Here is a 22213-nt window from a genome sequence, read left to right as displayed (position 1 = left end):
TGATTGGAGAAGCAAGAAAGTCCTGCATATACTTCTCAAGATACACCATTGCAATCTCGTTCAAATAGGGTCCAGGGTTGCGGTGTTCGCCCGTAAGTGTTGACGTGTAAAGAGTTCGGTAGTATGACAAAAATGTGCTGCAAACCTCAGGAGTGGAGTGATGGCGGGAGCCCTGCGTGTCCACTATGTCTGTAATGTAAGCCGCTTGTCAAGGGGGGGCAAAGCAATTGCGCAAGAAGCTTCCTTGGTCTATCTCCCTCCCCGTACTGACGCGCCGTGTGATATTTACCCATAAATTTCAGCTCTCTATCAGCAGTATCCCTGAATTCCAACAGCAATTCCAACCGCTTGGCCTCTGTCACCTCGGACAGGCCCCCATGCAGCTCCCTATCAATCCCAGCAATGTCTCTTTCAAGACGGGTTAGAGTGGTACGAATCTCCCTCAGGACACCCACATGTTTGTCGATGCACGCCCCTCGTATAGTGGCTTTGAATCCCTCCCACAGCATGGCCCAAGTGCTTACAGAACCAGTATTGATATCAAAGTACTCCTCAATAGCGCTGCGGATATCTTCCTTAAAAACTGGGTCAAGCAGGGCCCTTCCCGGGAATCGCCACTGTGTCTCATGACCACCCAGTCTGGGAATCAGCAGAGTCAGTACAATGGGGGAATGGTCCGATAAAGTTTGTGGTAGAGTAGAATTGGTATCCACCCATCCAGCGACTCCCGGAGAGAGCAGCCAATAGTCTATTCTAGTGCTAGTTCCGTGGAACCCAGAGTGATGTGTAAACTCCGGCGCATTGGGGTGCATCCTGGCTTCTATGTCTATCAGGGAGAAGTGTGAGCAAATATCAGCGAGCACCTTTCTGGACCGGGCTTTGGAGTCCGAGGAGGTGGAAGTACTATCCCTGTCTGGGTTCAGCACTACATTAAAATCGCCCCCCATGACCAGCAGATCTATGTCAGAATTGAGGAGTAACAATTGAAGTTCCTGAAAAAAAGCGGGGGAATCAACATTAGGCCCGTAAACTCCAACCATAGCGATCTTGAACCCCATCAATACTCCAGTCCGCAGCACATATCTACCCTCCCTGTCCGTAACATTTCCAGTTAGCACAAATGGAACACGCTTATGTATTAAGATTGCAACACCCCTAGCATAACTGCTAAAATTGGAAAAAATTCTGTGTGTACCCCAACTCCTAGCCACTGAGACATTAGCCGATGGTGCCAAATGTGTCTCCTGAAGAAAGACGACATCCACCCAGTGTCGCGCTGCATAATTTAATACCTGCTTGCGTTTCCGTGTGGTGTTCAAGCCCCGAACATTCCAAGACATCAACGTAAGTCTGGACGGGCCAGACTGCCTACCTATTCTGGCCATAGCACAAAAGCAAAGATTCTGTCCAGTAGCAATGATCCCAGCACCTCACTCCCAGCATTCTCACAATCACTCACACAAAAAGAGAGCTCAAAAAGCATAACATACCCCTGCCCCCACCCGCCACCCAGCCTCCCAACAGCACAGGAGAGGCAATCCCCAATTGCGCACAATCGTAACCAGCAAATCGTCAAGAACAATAACCATATCTTGAAACAATAACATTTCCAATAAAAGAAAACCCCAGGAAAGGAAGACAATAAGGCATGAGCCATAGGGGTAAGCAACGCCACCCCATGCGGGCAATCCAGCCAGGCCGCTCGATCGGCATCGGCCATTTAACTATCCACTGGTAAACCACATCAACTTTGAAACAACAGCAGCAAAGTCAAGCCATAGAGCACGTGACTATTATCAGCCCTGACCAGTTTCTGCAAAAAGGTCCACACTGTTCTGCGTGTCCACTCGAGGAGGGGAGTGCGGCGCATTATTGGAGGCGGAAGGGGAGCCTTGTTTCTTCTAGCCTTGACAAAAGTCTTGGTCATCTGCGGGGGATTAAAAAATGCGATACCTGCCATTCACCTCCACCTTCAGTCTAGCAGGATACAACATTCCATATTTCAAACCAAGATTGCGCAGAGTCGCCTTGACGCCGTTGAACTTGCGCCTCGCCTCCTGCACCATCATCGTAAAGTCTAGAAAGAAGGACAGAGTGCCACCCTGCCATCTCACCTCTCCTGCCTCCCGCGCGGCGTGGAGCGCGGCATCCCGGTCGCGGAAGTTCATGATCCTGGCAATGATGGGGCGCGGAGCTTGACCGGGGCGAGGTCTAGGTCCCAGCGACCTATGGGCACGCTCCACGACAAAGCCATCTGTGAATGTTTCCCTACCGAACAGTTCAAAAAGCAATTGTTCAACAAAAGTGTCAAAACGCCCCGTCGCTGTCGTCTCCGCCACACCAATTATGCGTAGATTGTTGCGTCGGCTACGCGCTTCCAAATCCTCATTTTTGATAGCCACATCTTTGAGAATTTTCTCCACACGTTCCAGCCTCTTAAGCGTTTTGGCCGCGCCGTCTACAACGTCTGAGACCCTGGATTCCACCACACCAAGGCGTCTGTCATGGGCCTGCACCTTGGAGCCCATATCCGCAAGTTTTTGTTCTAGGGTGTCAAAGCGCGTATCAAGAGCCTTGAAGCCCGCGTGCATTTCACCCATCATGGTGGCAACCATAGCAGCGGTACCCCCCCCCTCCGGTGCGCATGCCGCCCCAGCAGTGGAACTAGGCGGAGGGTCCGTCACCAATAGCGAAGATTTGTCAAAGCTTAGCTTCCTCTGGTTAGGATCTCTTTTCCCCATGGCCAAATCCAATGAAATCACAATATTGTAAAAAGCGCGATGCCAGCACGGATCTCGTGTGCGGCAGGGAACCAGGTGGAGCACAATCAGGATGCAAGACCAGACGTTTATGGGGAGCGTAGGACCAAATTGGATCTAGTGCGCAGTGTGTCACCAGGCCACGCAGTTCAGTGAAAGGGGAAGGAGCATTTCTAATCACGCGGCCATCCTTAGAGTACCACTCGTGGTGTGCACCAGTCAGGGGCCACACATGAAGGGGGCAGCAGTCGGAGAGTCAATTCACCAGAAGGGAGCACACCCCTTCAGCAATCCATGGCGGTGACCAAATTGTGCATCTCCATAGCCTGCACCTTTGCCAACACTGCGGGAGCACAGGGGGGAATGTACAGTCTGTCCATGTGTTACACGGGCGGGGCCACCAATGATACCAGGGAGGCCCCCCCAGAGTCATCACCCCCCACCCCCACAGCCCCCCCGCCAAACAAGCACTGCCATCCGCCGCGTCAGCCCTACCGCAAGCCTCCAAATCGAGGCCCCGGCTCCAGGTCGCGCCTAGGCCCGAAAAGCACCGGCAACGCACCAGAGCCCGGAACCACAACCCGAAGGCCCACGGAGCACCCACCGCGAATGCGTGAGCCCGCAGGCGGAGCGATGAGGGCCCGCAGGGTCAGCGGCGCAGCCCAGAGAGGCACTCACCCGATATCAGGAGCAGAAAGGGAAAGATGGCGCCGAGGCCCACCGGCCTCAGCTCCCCTCCGCCGATGCGTCCACACCAGCCTGTCCCCGCTTCTAAGGAACCGCCCGGATGGTCAGGGCGGCTCTAGCTGTCGGATGTGCTGTTGATGTGGGGTCGAGGAGCGGTTGTTACTGCATTTTCAGCCGCCTACCGGAGCCCGCATGGAGGAGCTTCACAGCGAAGCAGACATTCCGGTCGCCGCCGTGGCCACGCCCCCTCTTGTAGATTTAATGTGATGATGATCCCAGGTTTGTATACAGTGTGCTCACCACACCAGTAAATTTGCATCGCACTGACTGTTATTTTCTTTACCAAACATGTTTCAGTGGGAATGCACTCTTCCAACAGCTCAGATTGTCCATTGACTATGGGATGTGAATAAACACACCCAGAGCAATGATGGGGGACATGACCACACATACCGGCTGAGTGACTTGAGGTGCAGTGCCAGTATCTTGCACTAGCTAAATCTTCAGCTGTTCAAGGGGGACTGAGTGCCCCGGATGGGCGCAAGGAATGCCTACACTTATTGGGGGAAAGAGTGTCACATGCCCACTGTTGAATTACCAGGTCTCACAGCATGATATTATATCATGACAGACCGCCTCTCCTATGAGACTGCTACGCCTTTTGATGATACCAGGAAAGACAATGATGGGCAGCTTGTGAAGGAATCCAGTGTCTGCCTCTCTTTATTAGAGTGCTCATTTCCCACAAGACAACCTATGGCGGTTAGCTCTGGGTACAGCTCATACGCTACAATAATAAATCAATAAAGTAAATTCATGCTTAGTAATAAACAAACACACACTGTCCTTATTCATACTCACACACAGAGATCATACCAACACAAGCAATGGGCCAAATGTGTCTGGGGTTAAAGGATGACCTCTCATTTGCTCCGCCTCATTCCTTGACACATGGATCAGACAGATTTGGTTTCTTCCTGCCCAAAACATTCAACATCACCTGTGTGGTCCCACAGGCCTTAAACTTATTTCATGTCCTCCCCAGCACATATGTTGTCCAGCACAGACATCCCAAAACATCATCTATCACATGTGTATTGATGATACGGAACTCAGCAATAAATCACAGACCGACTGCTGGGCCTTCAGGAAGTGATGCATTAATGAAGATTTTGCTCTTCTGGCCTATTTGTGTGAATTAGCACAACATATACAGGGCCCCTTAACTAATCTTGCAAGCATAACACCTCAGGGTAGCATCTTAAGTTTACCTGGCCTAGATTCCTACATACCTGCAGACAACACTGTTTCAAAGGGTATCATCCACCATGTGCAACCGCGAATTAAGGAGTGAGTCCATCCTTCCCTTCTCCTTAAAGATAACTTTAATCCTCATGACCACCACTTCTCACCAAACTGTTGCCTGTCAAGACTATTCTCTAACTCCAAAGGGCCCAGTCCCTCATCACTTTTTCATTGATTTGCTCTGATCACATCACCATGGTCTTGATAAACCGTCATTAGCCACCACTTAGGCATGCATATTTCAAGACACAGTGCCTAGTAGACAATCCACTGCATGGCAGTAAACTAGATAACATCATGTAAGCACCCTGTCCATACAGTTCTACAACAAAGAATCAGAAAAACCATAATCTCACCTCATGCACCCCTGACATACTTCTCTAGAGCTGTTCTAAATTTATGAACGGCATTTACTACGAAACACAGCACTGTCCAGCACTGGCTGAGGTACCACAGATGGTAAACACTTTTCACTTGTGATTACTAAAACTACTATGAACTGCTAAGATCAGAATACACACATGAGAACTGGTGCTAATATGAATGTGGTGTGCTCCCAATTCCTTTAACCCAAGGGACTTTCGGGTTGATTTAGAGTTTAGTGGAGAAGGTACTCTGCCATGACTGCAACGGAGTACCCTCTCCGCCAAACTGAAGTCTGCAGCCTCATTTATGGGCGGACCTTAAGTATGTCAGCAGCAGAGACTACTCTGCCAGGCTGAGAGAGTAAGGACTATTGGAGGTTTGGCCATTCGGCCACCAGTCCGATTAGGATATGGAACAGAACAGGTAACAACAATACCAACATAAAATAACACCTCTCTTTCACCTGTCCCACAGCCTGGTGTTTGAGGAGCGAGGGCGTGAGCTCGGTACTACTTGGGGTCTCAAGTCCTGAACAACTGCTAGAAAACCTGGGCTCTATTCAGGTAAGATGGTCAATTGTAACAACCAGTAGGCACTGCAGAGTGATTTCATTAAGCTGTGACCACCACAGACAGGAAGCCAACAGGAAGGGCCTTAAGCCTTCAGAGAGACAAGGATAACCTCACATCCAGACCCCAGAGAAGGAAAGCAGACCAAGGCTCCTTCCCACCACCTGTGCCCAAAAACCCTCTTTCACTTCTCGCCTAAGAAAGGGTACTGAGAGGCCAGTAAACTCCAGTAAAAGACTGCAGTCTGAGCCCTTCTCCAGTCATCCTCCATAGAACTCTTTCTAGTCTCTTCCAGAGAAGCAATCAAACATCCATTAGGAAACAATCACCCAGCCAGTCACGCGAGCTAAACAGTAGGCAGGACGTCCTTCTCAGCTCCTACAGAGAAGCATTAGCAAGAACCCTGCTATCACTATGCAGATAACCACTAGGTAGAGATTCCCATCAGTCACTTTCCAAAGAAGTACCATGTGTAGACACCTTCCATCCAACCACTTGTGAAGAATTTGAGATGGAGTTGCTGAAACCATAATACCGGCACAGTGCAATCACCATACAATGACCTCCTTCTATTCACTCTCTGAAGACCCACATGTATTTTTTCTTTTCATCCACTATCCTTGTATCCACCATGCATGGAACCACTCCTAATAAGCAGACATAGAACCACCTGCATGTATTCCCACCCACTATTAACCAAAGAACTACCAACCATTAACCTCTGCCTTGCATCAAGCAAAGAATATGGCGTTCCTTCTTCACAGCCATAAAAGAACCACTAACATTCATCACTTCCGTTTACCCTCTATAGACCCTTGATACAGAGACCTATTTCAAGTGGCTTCCAAAGTACCACTGAATATGGATCCCTCTCATTCACATTTCTGAGAACTAGGATCTCCGTCCCTGCCCAGCACCATCCAAACAACTTCCATGCATGGCTTCCTTCCATTTAAACAGAAAATAACCATCATGGACGGCTCCCATTTCATCTATCCTCCAAGAGCCACAGTGTATGGCTCTGCTTTTATCCACCCTCTTAAAAGTCTACTGTGTAGGCATTCATCTCCTATTTGCCTTCCAAAGAACTTGCATGCATTTACACCATTCTGTTTACCCTACAAAGAATCACTATGCACAGCTCCCAATCCAGAAAAGCCAGAGAACCCCCAAGCATATTGCCTTCCATTGACCCCCCAAGTATCTACCATGCATGTACCACATTGCATTCACCTTTCCAAAGAAGTACCATGTGTAGACCCCATTCTGTATGCCCACAAAAGAACGAATATGCTTGAACACCTTCTATCCACTCTCTATGGATCCACAATTCATGAATCTCCTTCCTTACACTCTATAAAAAGCCACCATTTAACAACCCCATTATATCCACTCTGTAAAGAACCACTCTAGTTGTCTCCCCTTCTATCCACCCTCCAGATGTCTGTCTTGCATTTATCCAGATATTGCCATCCTTTACAGAACCAGCATGCAAGGGCCCCTCTATCTACCTTGTCTACCCGTTGCAGAACCAGCAGGCGTGGGCTCTTCCATATACCCTCCCAAAGACACACCATTCTTAACTCAACTTCCATTCTATTTACAAGGAGCCGCCAAGAATGAATTCCATTCCATTCAATTCCATCCAACAGCCTAGAAGTCATCCTCACCACCCTCACCATTTTCATAGGATGTTAACACTGCCAAAAGCTAGAATTATGATGTCACCAATGACAGATAGGTAAGGTTGCAAGGTCCCTCTGGCAAGAAAATGAATGAATTTTGAGATTATGAGGTTTTGTAACGTGAATCTTTTCTGGATTCATTTGGTATGCATTATTCCACCGTCTAGTGATTGGGTCCGGTATACTCCTCCTAATCCTCCTTTTCTCACTTGTGCTTTATTTTTGGGTGCTGTCTGTGGTCCTTTGGTGCTATCCCTGTCCTTCTAATGTGTCAGATGTGCACCCTCACCATTTTCAGATTCTATCGTCTGTTGTTGGGTCTGGAAGCATCAGCTGAAGCTTTGCAGATGCTGGAAAGGAAGAGTGAGAAGTTCAACAAATCACAGAGCACAGCAAGGGAAACTTCCACTACAAAGGAAATCCATAGATAGCAATGAGAGAAATAACCAAAAAATACTGAAGATCATCAAAATAATAGGTGGACAATGTGGGCATATGATCATGCATTTGAATTCAAGGACAGGGCACATTCACCATGGAATGAAATGGAGAACCTTCCCTTTAAGTTCAGCCTCATGTGTCACCATAAATTTGCCCAGAACGACAACCGTCAGGTCTGCAACCTCTGCCTGCCAAGAAACCACAGTGAAAGAGGATGAGAAGAGGCTTCCAAATACCATTGTTGCAGAAGAGATGTCAAGTGGAAGAAAAGACCCCTTGAAGCAGAAATGGCAGCAATCCTACAAAAAAAAGAGGGATTTCAATGGATTACTTTATGAATTTTGGATCTAATTGAAGTCTTCAGGTGAGCTGAGACGAGAGGAGGCAGAGTAGGGCCAACTCGAGCCACCCACCTTGCCAGGGCCACAAGAAGAAGAGCATGAGATGTTCTTTGAGGAACAAAAACCCGGAGGACCAGGGAACATTTCAGGATGCCATCTGAAAAGAAGTATAAACACTGTTCCAAGGACCGACCCACTGTGCTGCCGGTGAAATGCAATGGAAGACTCAATCATTGTGACCATGTCAAGAAAGAGGATCAATGTTCCCACATCTCCTGGCAGACCCCAAGAAAAAGAGAGACAGAGAGTGGAAATGGTTGGGGCATACAATGGAAGGGGAGCAGCAACACAGTGGAGGATCACAAACGCCAATGCTCTCCGGTATGCGTATGCCCACCAGGACTGGGAAGAAATGGGAGAGGTAATGAATCACCTTCCAGAGAAGTTCCAGAAACATGCAGTTGCACTTGTGTAAGAGGGGAAGACTATTGCCAACATCTGCCTGAAGTCTGCCCTTTACACTGCAGATAAAGCCAGCAGGGAGATGGTCAGAGATACAACCCTGAGGAGACATTCCTGGCTATGAATGTCAGGTTCCAAGAGTGAAGCGCAGGCACGCACAATCAACATCCTCTTCATCGGAGAACAACTGTATGGCTCAGTGATAAATGATAGGTTGCAATAGCTTAAAAAGGATAATTACACAGCAAAAGCCATGGGGGCTTTGTAGTTTTGAGATCACCAACGCAGATAGATAATCACCATGAGGATAGCATCTGGAAGGGGATGTTTGCAGAGCACACTGCCACAGGCACCTTACCAACATGCAGGGCACAAGCAGAAAACAATGCAGGAGGGGCAGCTCCAAGCAACTCAGTGCAAGCCCTTTTAGGGTAAAGCAAGAGGGAGAGGCCTACCCTCCTTAGAAGCAAGCTCCTGAAATGAGTGACTTCATATACCAGCCCCTCTAAAACACAAACCATGCGTAGAGGAAACAATAATTACCTTCCTACAGGAGTAGAGGGGTGCCACGTCAGCCAAATGGATCCTCAACATTTTGCAACACAGTTATTTCACAAAACTGATAAAGACACCAGAAGAGGTGGACCAAAGAAAAAAGTCACACTCGAAGTAAGAAAGGCAATGCCTGCAACAAGGAGTGCAGGGGCTTTTACAAAGCAGGGCAATAGAGATTGGGCCCATAGCAGAAATCAATCAGGAAAACTGCTCCGCATACTTCATAGTTCCAAAACTGAACAGTTCTTTCAGACCAATTTTAGACCTCTGCTTCTTCAACAAATTCATAAAACCACACAGATTTAAAATTACAACATTCCATGAGGTCAACCTGCGGCTGTCTAAGAAGGACTATATGGCAAATATAGACTTAAAGGATGCTTATTCACACATCCCCATGAACCACAAACACAAAAGGTACCTGTGGTCCGTTGCCAACCAAAACCACTATCAGTTCAGAGTGCTTTCCTTTGAGATCAAGTTAGCACCCAGAGTATTTAAAGAATGCCTAGCCACATTAGTGGTATGCCTCAGAAGGACATTGATAAATGTTTCCCCCTACCTAGATGACTGACTTGTCAAGCCATGCTTGTTCTCCCAGTCCAAGCGAAGGTTCAGGATGGTCATAGACACCCTTCACACACTGAGGTTCACGATAAAACTGGAAAAGTCATCAACGCAGCCAGTGAGAGAAAGATCTTATGAGAGGCAAGGATCAACTCAGTGGAAACAAGAGCATTTCCCACCCTCAAGAGGATTCTAACAATTAAAGAACAGATCAGACTCACCGCTACCATAAGGTGCAGTGTCTGATGATGAGGGTGGTGGGGAAAATGATAGGGTATGGTGACCTCCTGCATCCCGCTGATTGCGCATGCAAGACTACGTAGGAGACTTCAGGAATGGACCCACAATCAATAGTCACAGCAAACGGTGAGTGGGGAAGATCTAGCAGTTTAAATGCAAAGGAAGAGATAACATGTTGGGATGTGGACAACAGCCAACTCCAATCGCGACTATCACCACTATGCATGCATCCAGCATGTGTCAGGGAGCACACATGGCAGAGCTCACACAAATGTCCTGGAGCTCAAGACAGTCTTCCTGGCCCTAGAGGCCATCTAGATGCAGGTGGGGAGAAAGGGTGCAAATCCAAATTGAGAACCTGACCACAATATTCTATCTGAACAAACCAGGAGGGAGAAGGTTACATATGCAGCCAAAATGAGTCCAGGGGATTTGGAGATGGGCCAGTCAGGGAAGAAAACATTGATAGCAATTCACCTGCCAAGTGTAGAAAACGGGTAAGCAGACAGATTAAACAGGTAAGCATCCATCTAACACGGATGGGAGATAAATGAACAAGTGCGTCAAAAGGTGTTCCTGCAGTAAGGGCCTTCAGAGATTGTTGCAGGGATTCTGCTCAGGAACAGAACTATGCTTGGGGTCATAGATCAACAGAAGTTAGGGACTGAGTCACCATACCACCTCAGTACCATGAGCACGAGTCTGACTAGGGTATACAGTCATAATATCGAATAAAAAATATCGAATGGGCAAAATATCGAGTCAAAAATATAGAATGGACACAATATCGAATGGACACAATATAGACTACAAAAATATCGAATGGAATAGCAAAATATCGGATAGAATAGCATTAATATCGAATCCAAAATATAGAATGGACAAAATATCGAATGGATAGAATATAGACAACAAAAATATCGAATTTGAGGTAAGTAAGTTAATATCAATTTTTTAAAGTGTGTTTTATGTTACTATATGTGTGAAAAGTGTATATTTATTTTAAAAATCATTTTAATTAATTAATTTAATTGTATATAATTTTTGCGTAGTATAATTTTGTAGCAGGTTGTGGGTTTATAGGGGAATAGGGTGGGAAGTAATTTAAATAGAATTAATAAATATGTTAATTTATTTATTGGTATTTACGTTGAATTAATTGGTAATTAATTATTACTTGGTAATTAATTAAAACATAATTGGTAATTAATTTTAATTAATTGATTAATTGATAATTATGTTAATTAAATTAATGTATTTTCTGTTTCGGGTTTATAGGGGAATAGGGTGGGAAGTAATATCAATATAATTAATTAAATATGTTAATTTATTTATTGGTATTTATTTTTAATTAATTGGTAATTAATTATTAATTGATAATTATTTAAAATATAATTGGTCATTAGTTTTAATTAATTGATTAATTGATCATTATGTTAACTTTATCAATTTCTTATTAGTAGTGTGTTGTGCGTTTATAGGGGAATAGTGTGGGAAGTAATTAAATTATAAAGAATAACATTTTTAAATGTATGTATTGCTTATTTTTGTTGTAATATTTAATTATTTATTAATTGTTAATTAATTTAGTGTTAATTGGTAAAATGTTGGTATTAGTAGGTAATTTTTTTAAATAATTAAATTTCATTTGTAATTTTAATTGATTCATTAATATATTATATAAAATTGTTAATTATTTTATATTATTTGTAATTGGTATTAATATTTAATTTAATTTTATTCATATATGAAGTATTTACTTTCCCTACTGTTGCACTCACTGGAGTGGGACTAGTAATTTTTACCCCTACGCTATCCAACGCTTTCCTTACTGTTGCACTCTCTGGAGTGGGAATAGTCATTATTACCCCTACGCTATCCAACGCTTTCCCAACTGTTGCACTCACTGGAGTGGGAATAGTAATTTGTACTTCTACGCTATCCAATGCTTTCCCTACTGTTGCACTCTCTGGAGTGGGAATAGTAATTTTTACTCTCCCACTATCCAACGCTTTCCCTACTGTTGCACTCTTTGGAGTGGGAATAGTAATTTTTACCCCTACGCTATCCAACGCTTTCCCTACTGTTGCACTCACTGGAGTGGGAATAGTAATTTGTACCTCTACGCTATCCAACGCTTTCCCTACTGTTGCACTCTCTGGAGTGGGAATAGTAATTTTTACCCTCCCGCTATCCAACACTTTCCCTACTGTTGCACTCACTGGAGTGGGGATAGTAATTTTTACCCCTACGCTATCCAACGCTTTCCCTATTGTTGCACTCTCTGGAGTGGGAATAGTAAGTTTTTACTCTCCCGCTATCCAGTGCTTTCCCTACTGTTGCCCTCATTGGACTAGGAATAGTACATTTTACCCTCTGCTATCCAACGCTTTCCCTACTGTTGCACTCACTGGAGTGGGAATAGTAAATGTTATGCCTACGCTATCCAACGCTTACCCTACTGTTGCACTCCCTGGAGTGGGAATAGTAATTTTTACCCCTACGCTATCCAATGCTTTCCCTACTGTTGCACTCACTGGAGTGGGAATAGTAATTTTTAATCTCCCACTATCCAACGCTTTCCCTACTGTTGCACTCACTGGAGTCGGAATAGTATTTTTTACCCCTACGCTATCCAATGCTTTCCCTACTGTTGCACTTTCTGGAGTGGGAATAGTAATTTTTACCTCTACGCTATCCAATGCTTTCCCTACTGTTGCACTCTCTGGAGTGGGAATAGTAATTTTTACCCCTACGCTATCCAATATTTTCTCTACTGTTGCACTCACTGGAGTGGTAATAGTAAATTTAACCCTCTCGCTATCCTACGGTAAAAATATTGTATATGTTTTATTAATAATATGTATATATATATATATATATATATATATATATATATATATATATGTATTAAAATTATTATTATTTTTAAGTTACATTAATTATTTATTAATTTTAAGTTTATTTAAGTATGTTTAAATTAATTATATTTATTATTATATTAATTTGAAATTACTCTCTGGAGTGGGAATAGTCATTTTTACCCCTACGCTATCCAACGCTTTCCCTACTGTTGCACTCACTGGAGTGGAAATAGTAATTTGTACTTCTACGCTATCCAACGCTTTTCCTACTGTTGCACTCTCTGGGGTGCGAATAGTAATTTTTACTCTCCCACTATCCAACGCTTTCCCTACTGTTGCACTCATTGGAGTGGGAATAGTAATTTTTACCCCTACGCTATCCAACGCTTTCCCTACTGTTGCACTCACTGGAGTGGGAATAGTAATTTGTACATCTACGCTATCCAACGCTTTCCCTACTGTTGCACTCTCTGGAGTGGGAATAGTAATTTTTACCCTCCCGCTATCCAACGCGTTCACTACTTTTGCACTCACTGGAGTGGGAATAGTAATTTTTACCCCTACGTTATCCAACGCTTTCCCTACTGTTGCACTTTCTGGAGTGGGAATAGTAATTTTTACTCTCCCGCTATCCAATGCTTTCCCTACTGTTGCACTCATTGGACTGGGAATAGTAATTTTTACCCTCCTGCTATCCAACGCTTTCCCTACTGTTGCACTCACTGGAGTGGGAATAGTAATTTTTACCCCTAAGCTATCCAACGCTTTCCCTACTGGTGCACTCTCTGGAGTGGGAATAGTAATTTTTACCCCTACGCTATTCAACGCTTTCCCCACTGTTGCACTCTCTGGAGTGGGAATAGTAATTTTTACCTCTACGCTATCCAATGCTTTCCCTACTGTTGCACTCTCTGGAGTGGGAATAGTAATTTTTACCCTCTCACTATCCAATGCTTTCCCTACTATTGCACTCACTGGAGTGGGAATAGTAATTTTTACCCCTACGCTATCCAATGCTTTCCCTACTGTTGCACTCACTGGAGTGGGAATAGTAATTTTTAATCTCCCACTATCCAACGCTTTCCCTACTGTTGCACTCACTGGAGTCTGAATAGTAATTTTTACCCCTACGCTATCCAATGCTTTCCCTACTGTTGCACTTTCTGGAGTGGGAAAAGTAATTTTTACCTCTACGCTATCCAATGCTTTCCCTACTGTTGCACTCTCTGGAGTGGGAATAGTAATTTTTACCCCTACGCTATCCAATGTTTTCTCTACTGTTGCACTCACTGGAGTGGTAATAGTAAATTTAACCCTCTCGCTATCCTACAGTAAAAATATTGTATATGTTTTGTTAATAATATGTATATATATCTCTATATATATATATATATATACTGCTCAAGGTTTCCACCAAATTGAATATAGAAACCACGCACTCCGGGGGTAGTTCTTAGATGTTTAATTCAAGTATTTGCAACAGACGCGTTTCGGTGCTCCGCCTTCCTCAATGTTACAAACATTGATGGAAGACGCCATGTTTTAACAGCGATCTCTGCGTGCATAAGTAGTGAAAACAAACAAGGGACTACAATCATGCGCCATATTGGATGTTGTTCACAATGTATGTCACATTTCGTTCAAGTACATAAATAATTACATAATTACTTCGTTACGCCACGGAAATGCTCAAATTATTTCGTAATCAAAGAAAAAGGCTTTTTACGCGCATAATGTAAATTATATGCACGTTACTAGGATCACGCTTACACGCCGTGTATCGGCTAATTTACACAACAAAGCCTGGGTTGCCTGTTTACCTATACGCTCCCATCACAGTTCATTATTTCAGCATATATGCATATCGTATTCATGGAACCATTTCGAACTACTATCCCATTTTCTATTTGCAGTGTCCTTTACGGGCAAAGCCATCTTGGAATTCCAACCCAGATTACATTATACCATTTTGCTGTGTATCAGCATGATCACCTGTACTTGAACATAATATGTGACATTTTTGATTAATTTTTACCCCTAAGCTATCCAACGCTTTCCCTACTGTTGCACTCTCTGGAGTGGGAATAGTAATTTTTACCCCTGCGCTATCCAATGCTTTCCCCACTGTTGCACTCTCTGGAGTGGGAATAGTAATTTTTACCTCTACGCTATCAATGCTTTCCCTACTGTTGCACTCTCTGGAGTGGGAATAGTAATTTTTACCCTCTCGCTATCCAATGCTTTCCCTACTATTGCACTCACTGGAGTGGGAATAGTAAATGTTATGCCTACGCTATCCAACGCTTTCCCTACTGTTGCACTCTCTGGAGTGGGAATAGTCATTTTTACCCCTACGCTATCCAATGCTTTCCCTACTGTTGCACTCACTGGAGTCTGAATAGTAATTTTTACCCCTACGCTATCCAATGCTTTCCCTACTGTTGCACTTTCTGGAGTGGGAAAAGTAATTTTTACCTCTACGCTATCCAATGCTTTCCCTACTGTTGCACTCTCTGGAGTGGGAATAGTAAATTTAACCCTCTCGCTATCCTACAGTAAAAATATTGTATATGTTTTGGTAATAATATGTATATATATCTATATATAGTATATACATCTATCTATATATATATATATATATATATATATATATATATATATATATATATATATATATATATATATATATATATATGTATGTATTAAAATTATTATTATTTTTTTAAGTTACATTAATTATTTATTAATTATACGTTTATTTAAGTATTTTAAGTATGTTTAAATTAATTATATTTATTATTATGTTAATTTTAAATTACTTTTAAGACATTTAAAAAATTCGATATTTTGACTGTCTATATTTTTTACAACAATATTTTGGATTCGATATTTTTGTACTTAACTGTTTGTAGATAGGAATTCGATATTCTGGCATTCTATATTTTCTCCACGATATTTTGGCAGGTCGATATTTTGCTCCTCGATATTCTGTCAGTGATCCTTTGATGAGCTATAGTGACTCACTTGCCCTCCTACGCATAAACAGAGGAACAAGTGAATTGACACTCCAGGACACAACACTCTCAGGGATCTCAGGGACCCTCTCAGGGATCGCGGTGGCAGGACAATCTCTTTTGCACACACTCGTACGCGCCCACAATAAGATATGAAAGAGACACGAAGGAAGTTTAAAATGTGTATTTAAACTATCATGCTCTGACATTCATTATACGTGCCACAATTAGAAAATAACTGCCTAGCAGAAATACTATCAGCATTGTTAATATACCATATATATGATGAAAAGCCCTGTCATATTATAAGACAGTATAGCCTAACCCCCATTTCCCTTCAACAGAAGCAAAACCAATTATTCAGTGAAGATCGCTAGGTTTAGCAGCGGACCCCGTAACTTAGCATACACAGATGAATGTATTTCATCTCAGATACAGCGTGCTCTCCTCTCAGGAAAAATGGATCTCTCTCTGTGTTACAGTGTTGCGCATGCCTATATGACAAGGTTCACATATTCAAAAACAACAGCTGCATTTCTGTGTTGTGTCTAGGTGCCAGTGCCTGACCAGAACATAATAACAAGGGACATTGTTGTTTGACCTAGTCTGCTATTCAGACTAAATCCCAGGAAACAAACTGCAGGTTATGTGTGAAAATATAATGTGGCACAAAGGAACTGCATGCCAGGTCCTCCCTGGAATGGAAACAAGCATCCTAGGACTGGTTTCGGGGTTTCACCCCTCTTCAGCCAGGATAACTTGATTCCAGTGGCACGGAACTCACGTCTGAGCATACCCATCCCACTCGGGGTGACAAATGCAAAAAGAACTATTGATGGAGAGAATGCAGAACAATGTCATACATTCACCCCGGTCCAGGGAGGACCTGGCTTGGCAGTTCCGGCTGGACTGTTCCCATGAGGCACAGGGTCAAGACTGATTTGCATATGGCCAGGTCTAAACTGGGGTGGCATGGTGAGCAAAACAATGATGGATTTAACCCAGATCACTTGACTGGGGGCAAGCCAGACGTGGTTCTCAGTTCTAGTGAAGGTGGCATTGGAAAAGATTAAAAGACTACCAGCAACAGACAACCTAATCTTCATGTAGGGAAGTAGGGTCCATCACCCAGAAACTAGCAGTCTGTGTCTAACAATCTGGCTCCTAAAGCGATAGAGTTTGGTCACCTGGACCTCCCAAAGCAATCCATGGACATCCTAAAGGATGCTCGAAGGCCAAGTAAAAAAAATTCTACACAACAAAATGCAAGAGATATGTCTTGTGGTTCCTCCTAGTTAACAGTTTCACATATGCTTCTCTAAAAGTACACTTGGCAGCAATAGTAGCCTACAAAAGAGGACATATAGGGAGAAGCTTTTTCAAGACACCAGTTATTAAATGGTTTCTAGAAGGAGCAAAGATCAGCAATGATGCTCATGGGGAACCTCAATATGCAGACTAATCTGTGTTTCCTTCTAAAGGTCGAAAAATATTTCCGCGTGTATAAAAAAAATCAGCTCCCGGGCTTCTTCCAACTACCAAAAAGGCAAGCCAAAAAAAACCCTGCATACACTGGATGTACATGGGCAGTCATATACTACCTAGAAAGGACGAAAGAGGTCAAAAATAAAAGTCAGTTCTTTGTATCATTTGCAAATAAAAGGCTCACTGTGACAAAAGTCACCATTTTAAGGTGGATAGTACATACAATCCTACTGTTTGTGTTTTAGATACAAGACCCAGAGCACACTCCCCAAGGTAAAAATAAGCCACCCTAGTCTTTCAAGCAAATGTTCTAATAAACCATATATGTATGGCGGCCATCCACACCTTCACAAAACGCATCTCTGTGGACATCCAAGTGAACAAAGAGTCTCAAGTGGGACGAAGAGTACTGAAACATATGTTTACAACCTCAATTTAATTTCAACCTCACCTCCAAGGATACTGCTACACAATCAATGCACAGAATGCCCATCCAGAAAAGATTAACTTTGCTCAACAAAATGGTTACTTACCAGAAGGAGTACTTTTCGAGCTCAAACAATTTTCTGTATTCACATGCGACCCACCACCACCCAAAAAATAAGTTGCTATGATACCTTTCAAACACAGCAGGAAGCCGATAATGATAAGACAAGTCACCAAGAGAAAAAAAAGAATCTGAAGATGATAACCAAGCACACTGGCTTCCGGGTTGCTTGCCTTATGGCATTTGGGAAAGGACATAGCACCAAATAGCACCAAGTGGCCACATATGATGTTCAACAAAAAAACAGACAAGAGAAAAAGATGACTATGAAGAGTATTCCAAACCTACCTGCCTGATCACAGAATAATTTACAGCATGAGAATGTAGAAAATTTCATGCTGCAAAACACTACTCCAACTAATAAGTAACCATTTTGTTACATTTAAGACAGGAATATTATCATAATAAGGTAGAAAATGTGTTGGAATATAATGTTTTCATTGAACGAGCAAGTATGATGTCACTGCTGATAGAGGAATGGTGCTACTATGTCATTGTTAAAAAAATAAAAATAAGATCTTGGTATCATTACTGAAGTAGGTATTTTGTGATTGGGCGTTGTATTGTTACAGAGTATGTTGTGCACAACTGTGATTGAGAGCCGAGAGGCATCAAAAATGATACATGATGTCTAATGGGATACAAGTATTTGTTCAACCTCGATAGAAGAACATGTGAGTTTTGGGTCTGATTCAATGGATAAGAAAGGGCATTATGAAGAAAATGGAGATTGAGAAATGGAGAAGTCACTAATAAGCGAAGGAGTAGGTTTATGACATAAGATTATGCTAAATTTATGCCTTGCCTTCCCTTCCAAGTTTAGCACTGATGGTCTTTTATTTGCCTGCTGAAAGTTGTTGAGGGGAATAAACACTTCAAGATTATACTTACAATTTAGTCATGTTTAAAAGACCACAGACTCCAAATTCCAGTTTATGGATTTTATTATAAGGCCAAAAATAATTGAATGTAAACGCATCGAAGAATCAGCAAATATAGGTACATAAAGATCAATACAGAGCCGAATTTACCCATATAATTAATTCGGCACAGAAGGCATAATGTAACAAATTACAGAATTAAAATACAACACAGGATTGAGGCTGAGTCTAACTCCTTATTCATTAGGAAGGAAAGCTTATGTATCTTTCCCTACACTACTCTTTCTCTGAGGTTCCTGCCTATTTACCCTACATCAATCCCCAAAGGTGCCAGCATGTGTAGACTTCCTAAGAAGTTCTCACGTCAAATGGGTCAAGATAGCTTAAGGCTATGGAGCTCGCTCTTAAGATGCTCCTTCTCCTAATCTAGAAGTCTGATTTTCTGTCCCTTCGCATAATACAAAAGGACAAAACTCAACCCCTCCTAAATGTATCACATGACAAATTATTTCACTTGCAAGGTTCCCCAGTAGATTTCCGTTACTTCTTTAATTACAGTCTTCTTGTTTTCTAGTGGCTTTGAGGCTCCGCACTCTGCTGGATAAAAAACTACCTGTCCAACAGACGGTCTATGGTCCAAATTGGTGTCCACTCCTCCAAACACTATGACAACGATAAGGGCGTCCCTCAGGGATCCATATTGAGCCCTACGCTCTTTAACCTGTATGTATCCCCTCTTGCTAAAGTCATCCGAGCACACGGCTTTGGAACCATGTGCTACGCGGATGATACACAAATACTGATCACTATCAAACAGAATCCGGACGTAACCAAAATGAGTTTTAAAATCTGTATGCTAGACATCCAGGATTGGATGACCAGAAATTTCCTGATGATGAATGCAGGAAAGACGGAGGTCCTGCTGTTTGGAAAGGCAGCTAATTTCTGGTCCGATGACTGGTGGCCAACTTCCCTTGGCACTTGCCCCACACCTAAATCCTCAGTAAGAAATCTAGGGGTAATTATAGACAATAAACTATCCATGTCTGAGCATATTAATAAAGTCGTTGGCACCAGCTACGGCATCATGTGTAGTCTGAGAAAAATCTTTAAATGGCTCCCCCTCTCAGCTCGCATGCCTCTAGTTCAGGGACTCATTATGAGTAGAATTGACTACGGGAATGCACTCCTGGCCTCAACAAATACCACCCTGCTGACCCGATTACAGGTCCTACAAAACACCGCTGCCAGACTGGTGCTTGGCCTTCCCCCTCGCACCCCCTCATCACCCTGCCTAAGAACCTTGCACTGGCTCCCAATACTAAAACGTATTAAATTCAAACTATGCTGCCTGGTCCACAAATCCATAATTGGCCATGGCCCAGCCTACCTAGAACAAAAACTTAAGGCTTACCACCCAGTGAGAACACTTAGATCATCTACCAAGTACCTCCTAAGTGTCCCCAGAGTGCGTACCACCAGAAATGGAGATAGAGCCTTCAGTAAAACAGCTCCTGAAGCATGGAACTCTCTGCCCCTCCAGATTAGGATGGAACCTGACTATCTGAGATTCCGCAGACAGTTAAAAACATGGCTCTTCTAGCTCTTGTCTATGGCCTGCTCTGGTTTTTTGTAGGACTTTCTCTGTAAGCGCTCTGAGACCTTCGGGTGATTTATGCGCTATACAAATGAAATAAAAGTAAAAAGTAAAGAGGTTCAGATAGGCCAGGCACAGAAGATATCCTCCCTTCCCGCTTCTCAGACTCTTCAAGACATTACGGTTATCTCCTTAAAGTAAGAATAATGAAGTCGAATTCCTGTACCTACAGTGGGATGAGAGCATACTGTTCCGGCACACACAAAAGATTCATTTCTTTATTTTTTTTAGCGACCAGGGATTTCGAAACTTTCAACAACTTGTAGCTCTGGGCCTACAGTGCAAGCAACTTAAACACACACAATTACATTGATAAGAATATAATGTCATCCTGCACATTATGCATACAGAAATGATGGTGTCTCTAATACATGTAAATTCTATTTAAAGGCGTACATTGCTTTTCTATGTTTAAGATGTAAAATATAAATGCATTTGATAAACAAAATACACTGCAAACAATAAAAAAACACATGTAGATACGTTTGATTATGAGTATAATGCAACAATACAATGTAGAGTGCTGTAAGAGCTCTATCAGTACAATATCCTCTAATCAGTTACAAGTTACATTATTTGAGATGATCTGAGATCCCAGTAGCTGAAATAGGGCACAAACATCTGGTGCATTAGAGATGACAATGAGAAAGGTATGTGACTGTTGGAGTAAGGCATGCAGATACCCTACTGAGACACCTAATGACAATACTTCCCCTTCTTTGCAGGTGCTGGGTCAGCTGACAGCCCAAACCATCGCCGAGATTGACCTTATCCTGTGCAATAAGCCCAGTGTGAAGAAGGAGTCCAGGGCGTAGGGAGCAGCTGCATGTTCTCCCGCCTCTCCTTCCACCGCTGGGGATCATCATACATCGTAGAGCGCTTTGGAGGGCCATTGGCTGCTGGAAATGGTGTAGGCTTTCTTTGCAGCGGGGTCAGGTGGAGAATGAACACTCTCATCCTTCTTACCCGGCCAGCTATGCCCGCTGCTTTAACGCATGACCTTTCAAGCAAATCTCGTCTTCCTATCCATGTGCTGGAGCTCAGGGTAGCAGCCGCCATTTTAACATTGAACTGAAAGCCATTCGGCACAATGCTGTCTTCACTCTCAGCCTCGACCGCGCCAGCGAATCAGTAATGCCGACATGTAAATACGTGCTTCAAATTTCTTCTTTGAGGTGTCTACATTATTTATTTTCTTACTCCTACCTCCCTGCGGCATGTGATTCCGATCATATTCACAAAAATATTTTTTACAAAGTTGGGATGCGCTAGGGTTAGATTTATGACCAATAGGGCGTGCTTTTAACAAAATGAGTGCATGAACAATCCCACAGCTGTGGGCAAACAAGCACAAGTCCCTAGGCATGCGCATGTATTTTCTGAAGATTGTGTCACGGATAACCAGCAGCATATTAAACAAATATATCTATATTTTTTAAGACTACTTTTGGATTGAACATAGGAAAAGTGCAGCTTTGCATCTGGGTTTCAACAGGACAGATTTTTACCGTATAATTTTACACACAACACAACAAGTCTTGTACAATAGAATGCTTCTGACTCCCTTTTGTTTTACACTAAGGGTCTGGAGGAGATGTCAGAGGGGATAGCACATGACTACCAAAACTCAAGACCTGCTGATTTATAAAATAGGCACATGGTGCAGACCAAAACCCTTATACTGAAAAGAGTTCACACTTTTGAAAAAGCAGATTTTCATTGTTCATGTTATATGTTGATTCATCAATAGTATACAGCAGCAGACAAGGTACATTTTTTCTGTCTAAA

The 22213-nt window shown here is 43.0% G+C and overlaps 1 protein-coding gene across 1 annotated transcript in view; it reads left to right on the top strand.

Annotated features, from left to right (window-relative positions):
• LOC144798548 (voltage-gated potassium channel subunit beta-3-like) overlaps positions 1-21859 on the top strand; it is a 202731-nt gene extending 180872 nt beyond the window's left edge. Inside the window, exons 13-14 of the mRNA XM_078669482.1 lie at positions 5592-5680; positions 21151-21859. Coding sequence (XP_078525608.1) covers positions 5592-5680; positions 21151-21240 — 179 coding nt within the window. The 3' untranslated portion in view covers positions 21241-21859. The remainder of the gene's footprint in view (positions 1-5591; positions 5681-21150) is intronic.
• Positions 21860-22213: the final 354 nt, after the last annotated feature.

The sequence above is a fragment of the Lissotriton helveticus genome, chromosome 12, assembly GCF_964261635.1.
Source record: "Lissotriton helveticus chromosome 12, aLisHel1.1, whole genome shotgun sequence".
NCBI classification, from domain to species: domain Eukaryota; kingdom Metazoa; phylum Chordata; class Amphibia; order Caudata; family Salamandridae; genus Lissotriton; species Lissotriton helveticus.
This window is presented reverse-complemented; position numbering and strand designations above follow the sequence as displayed.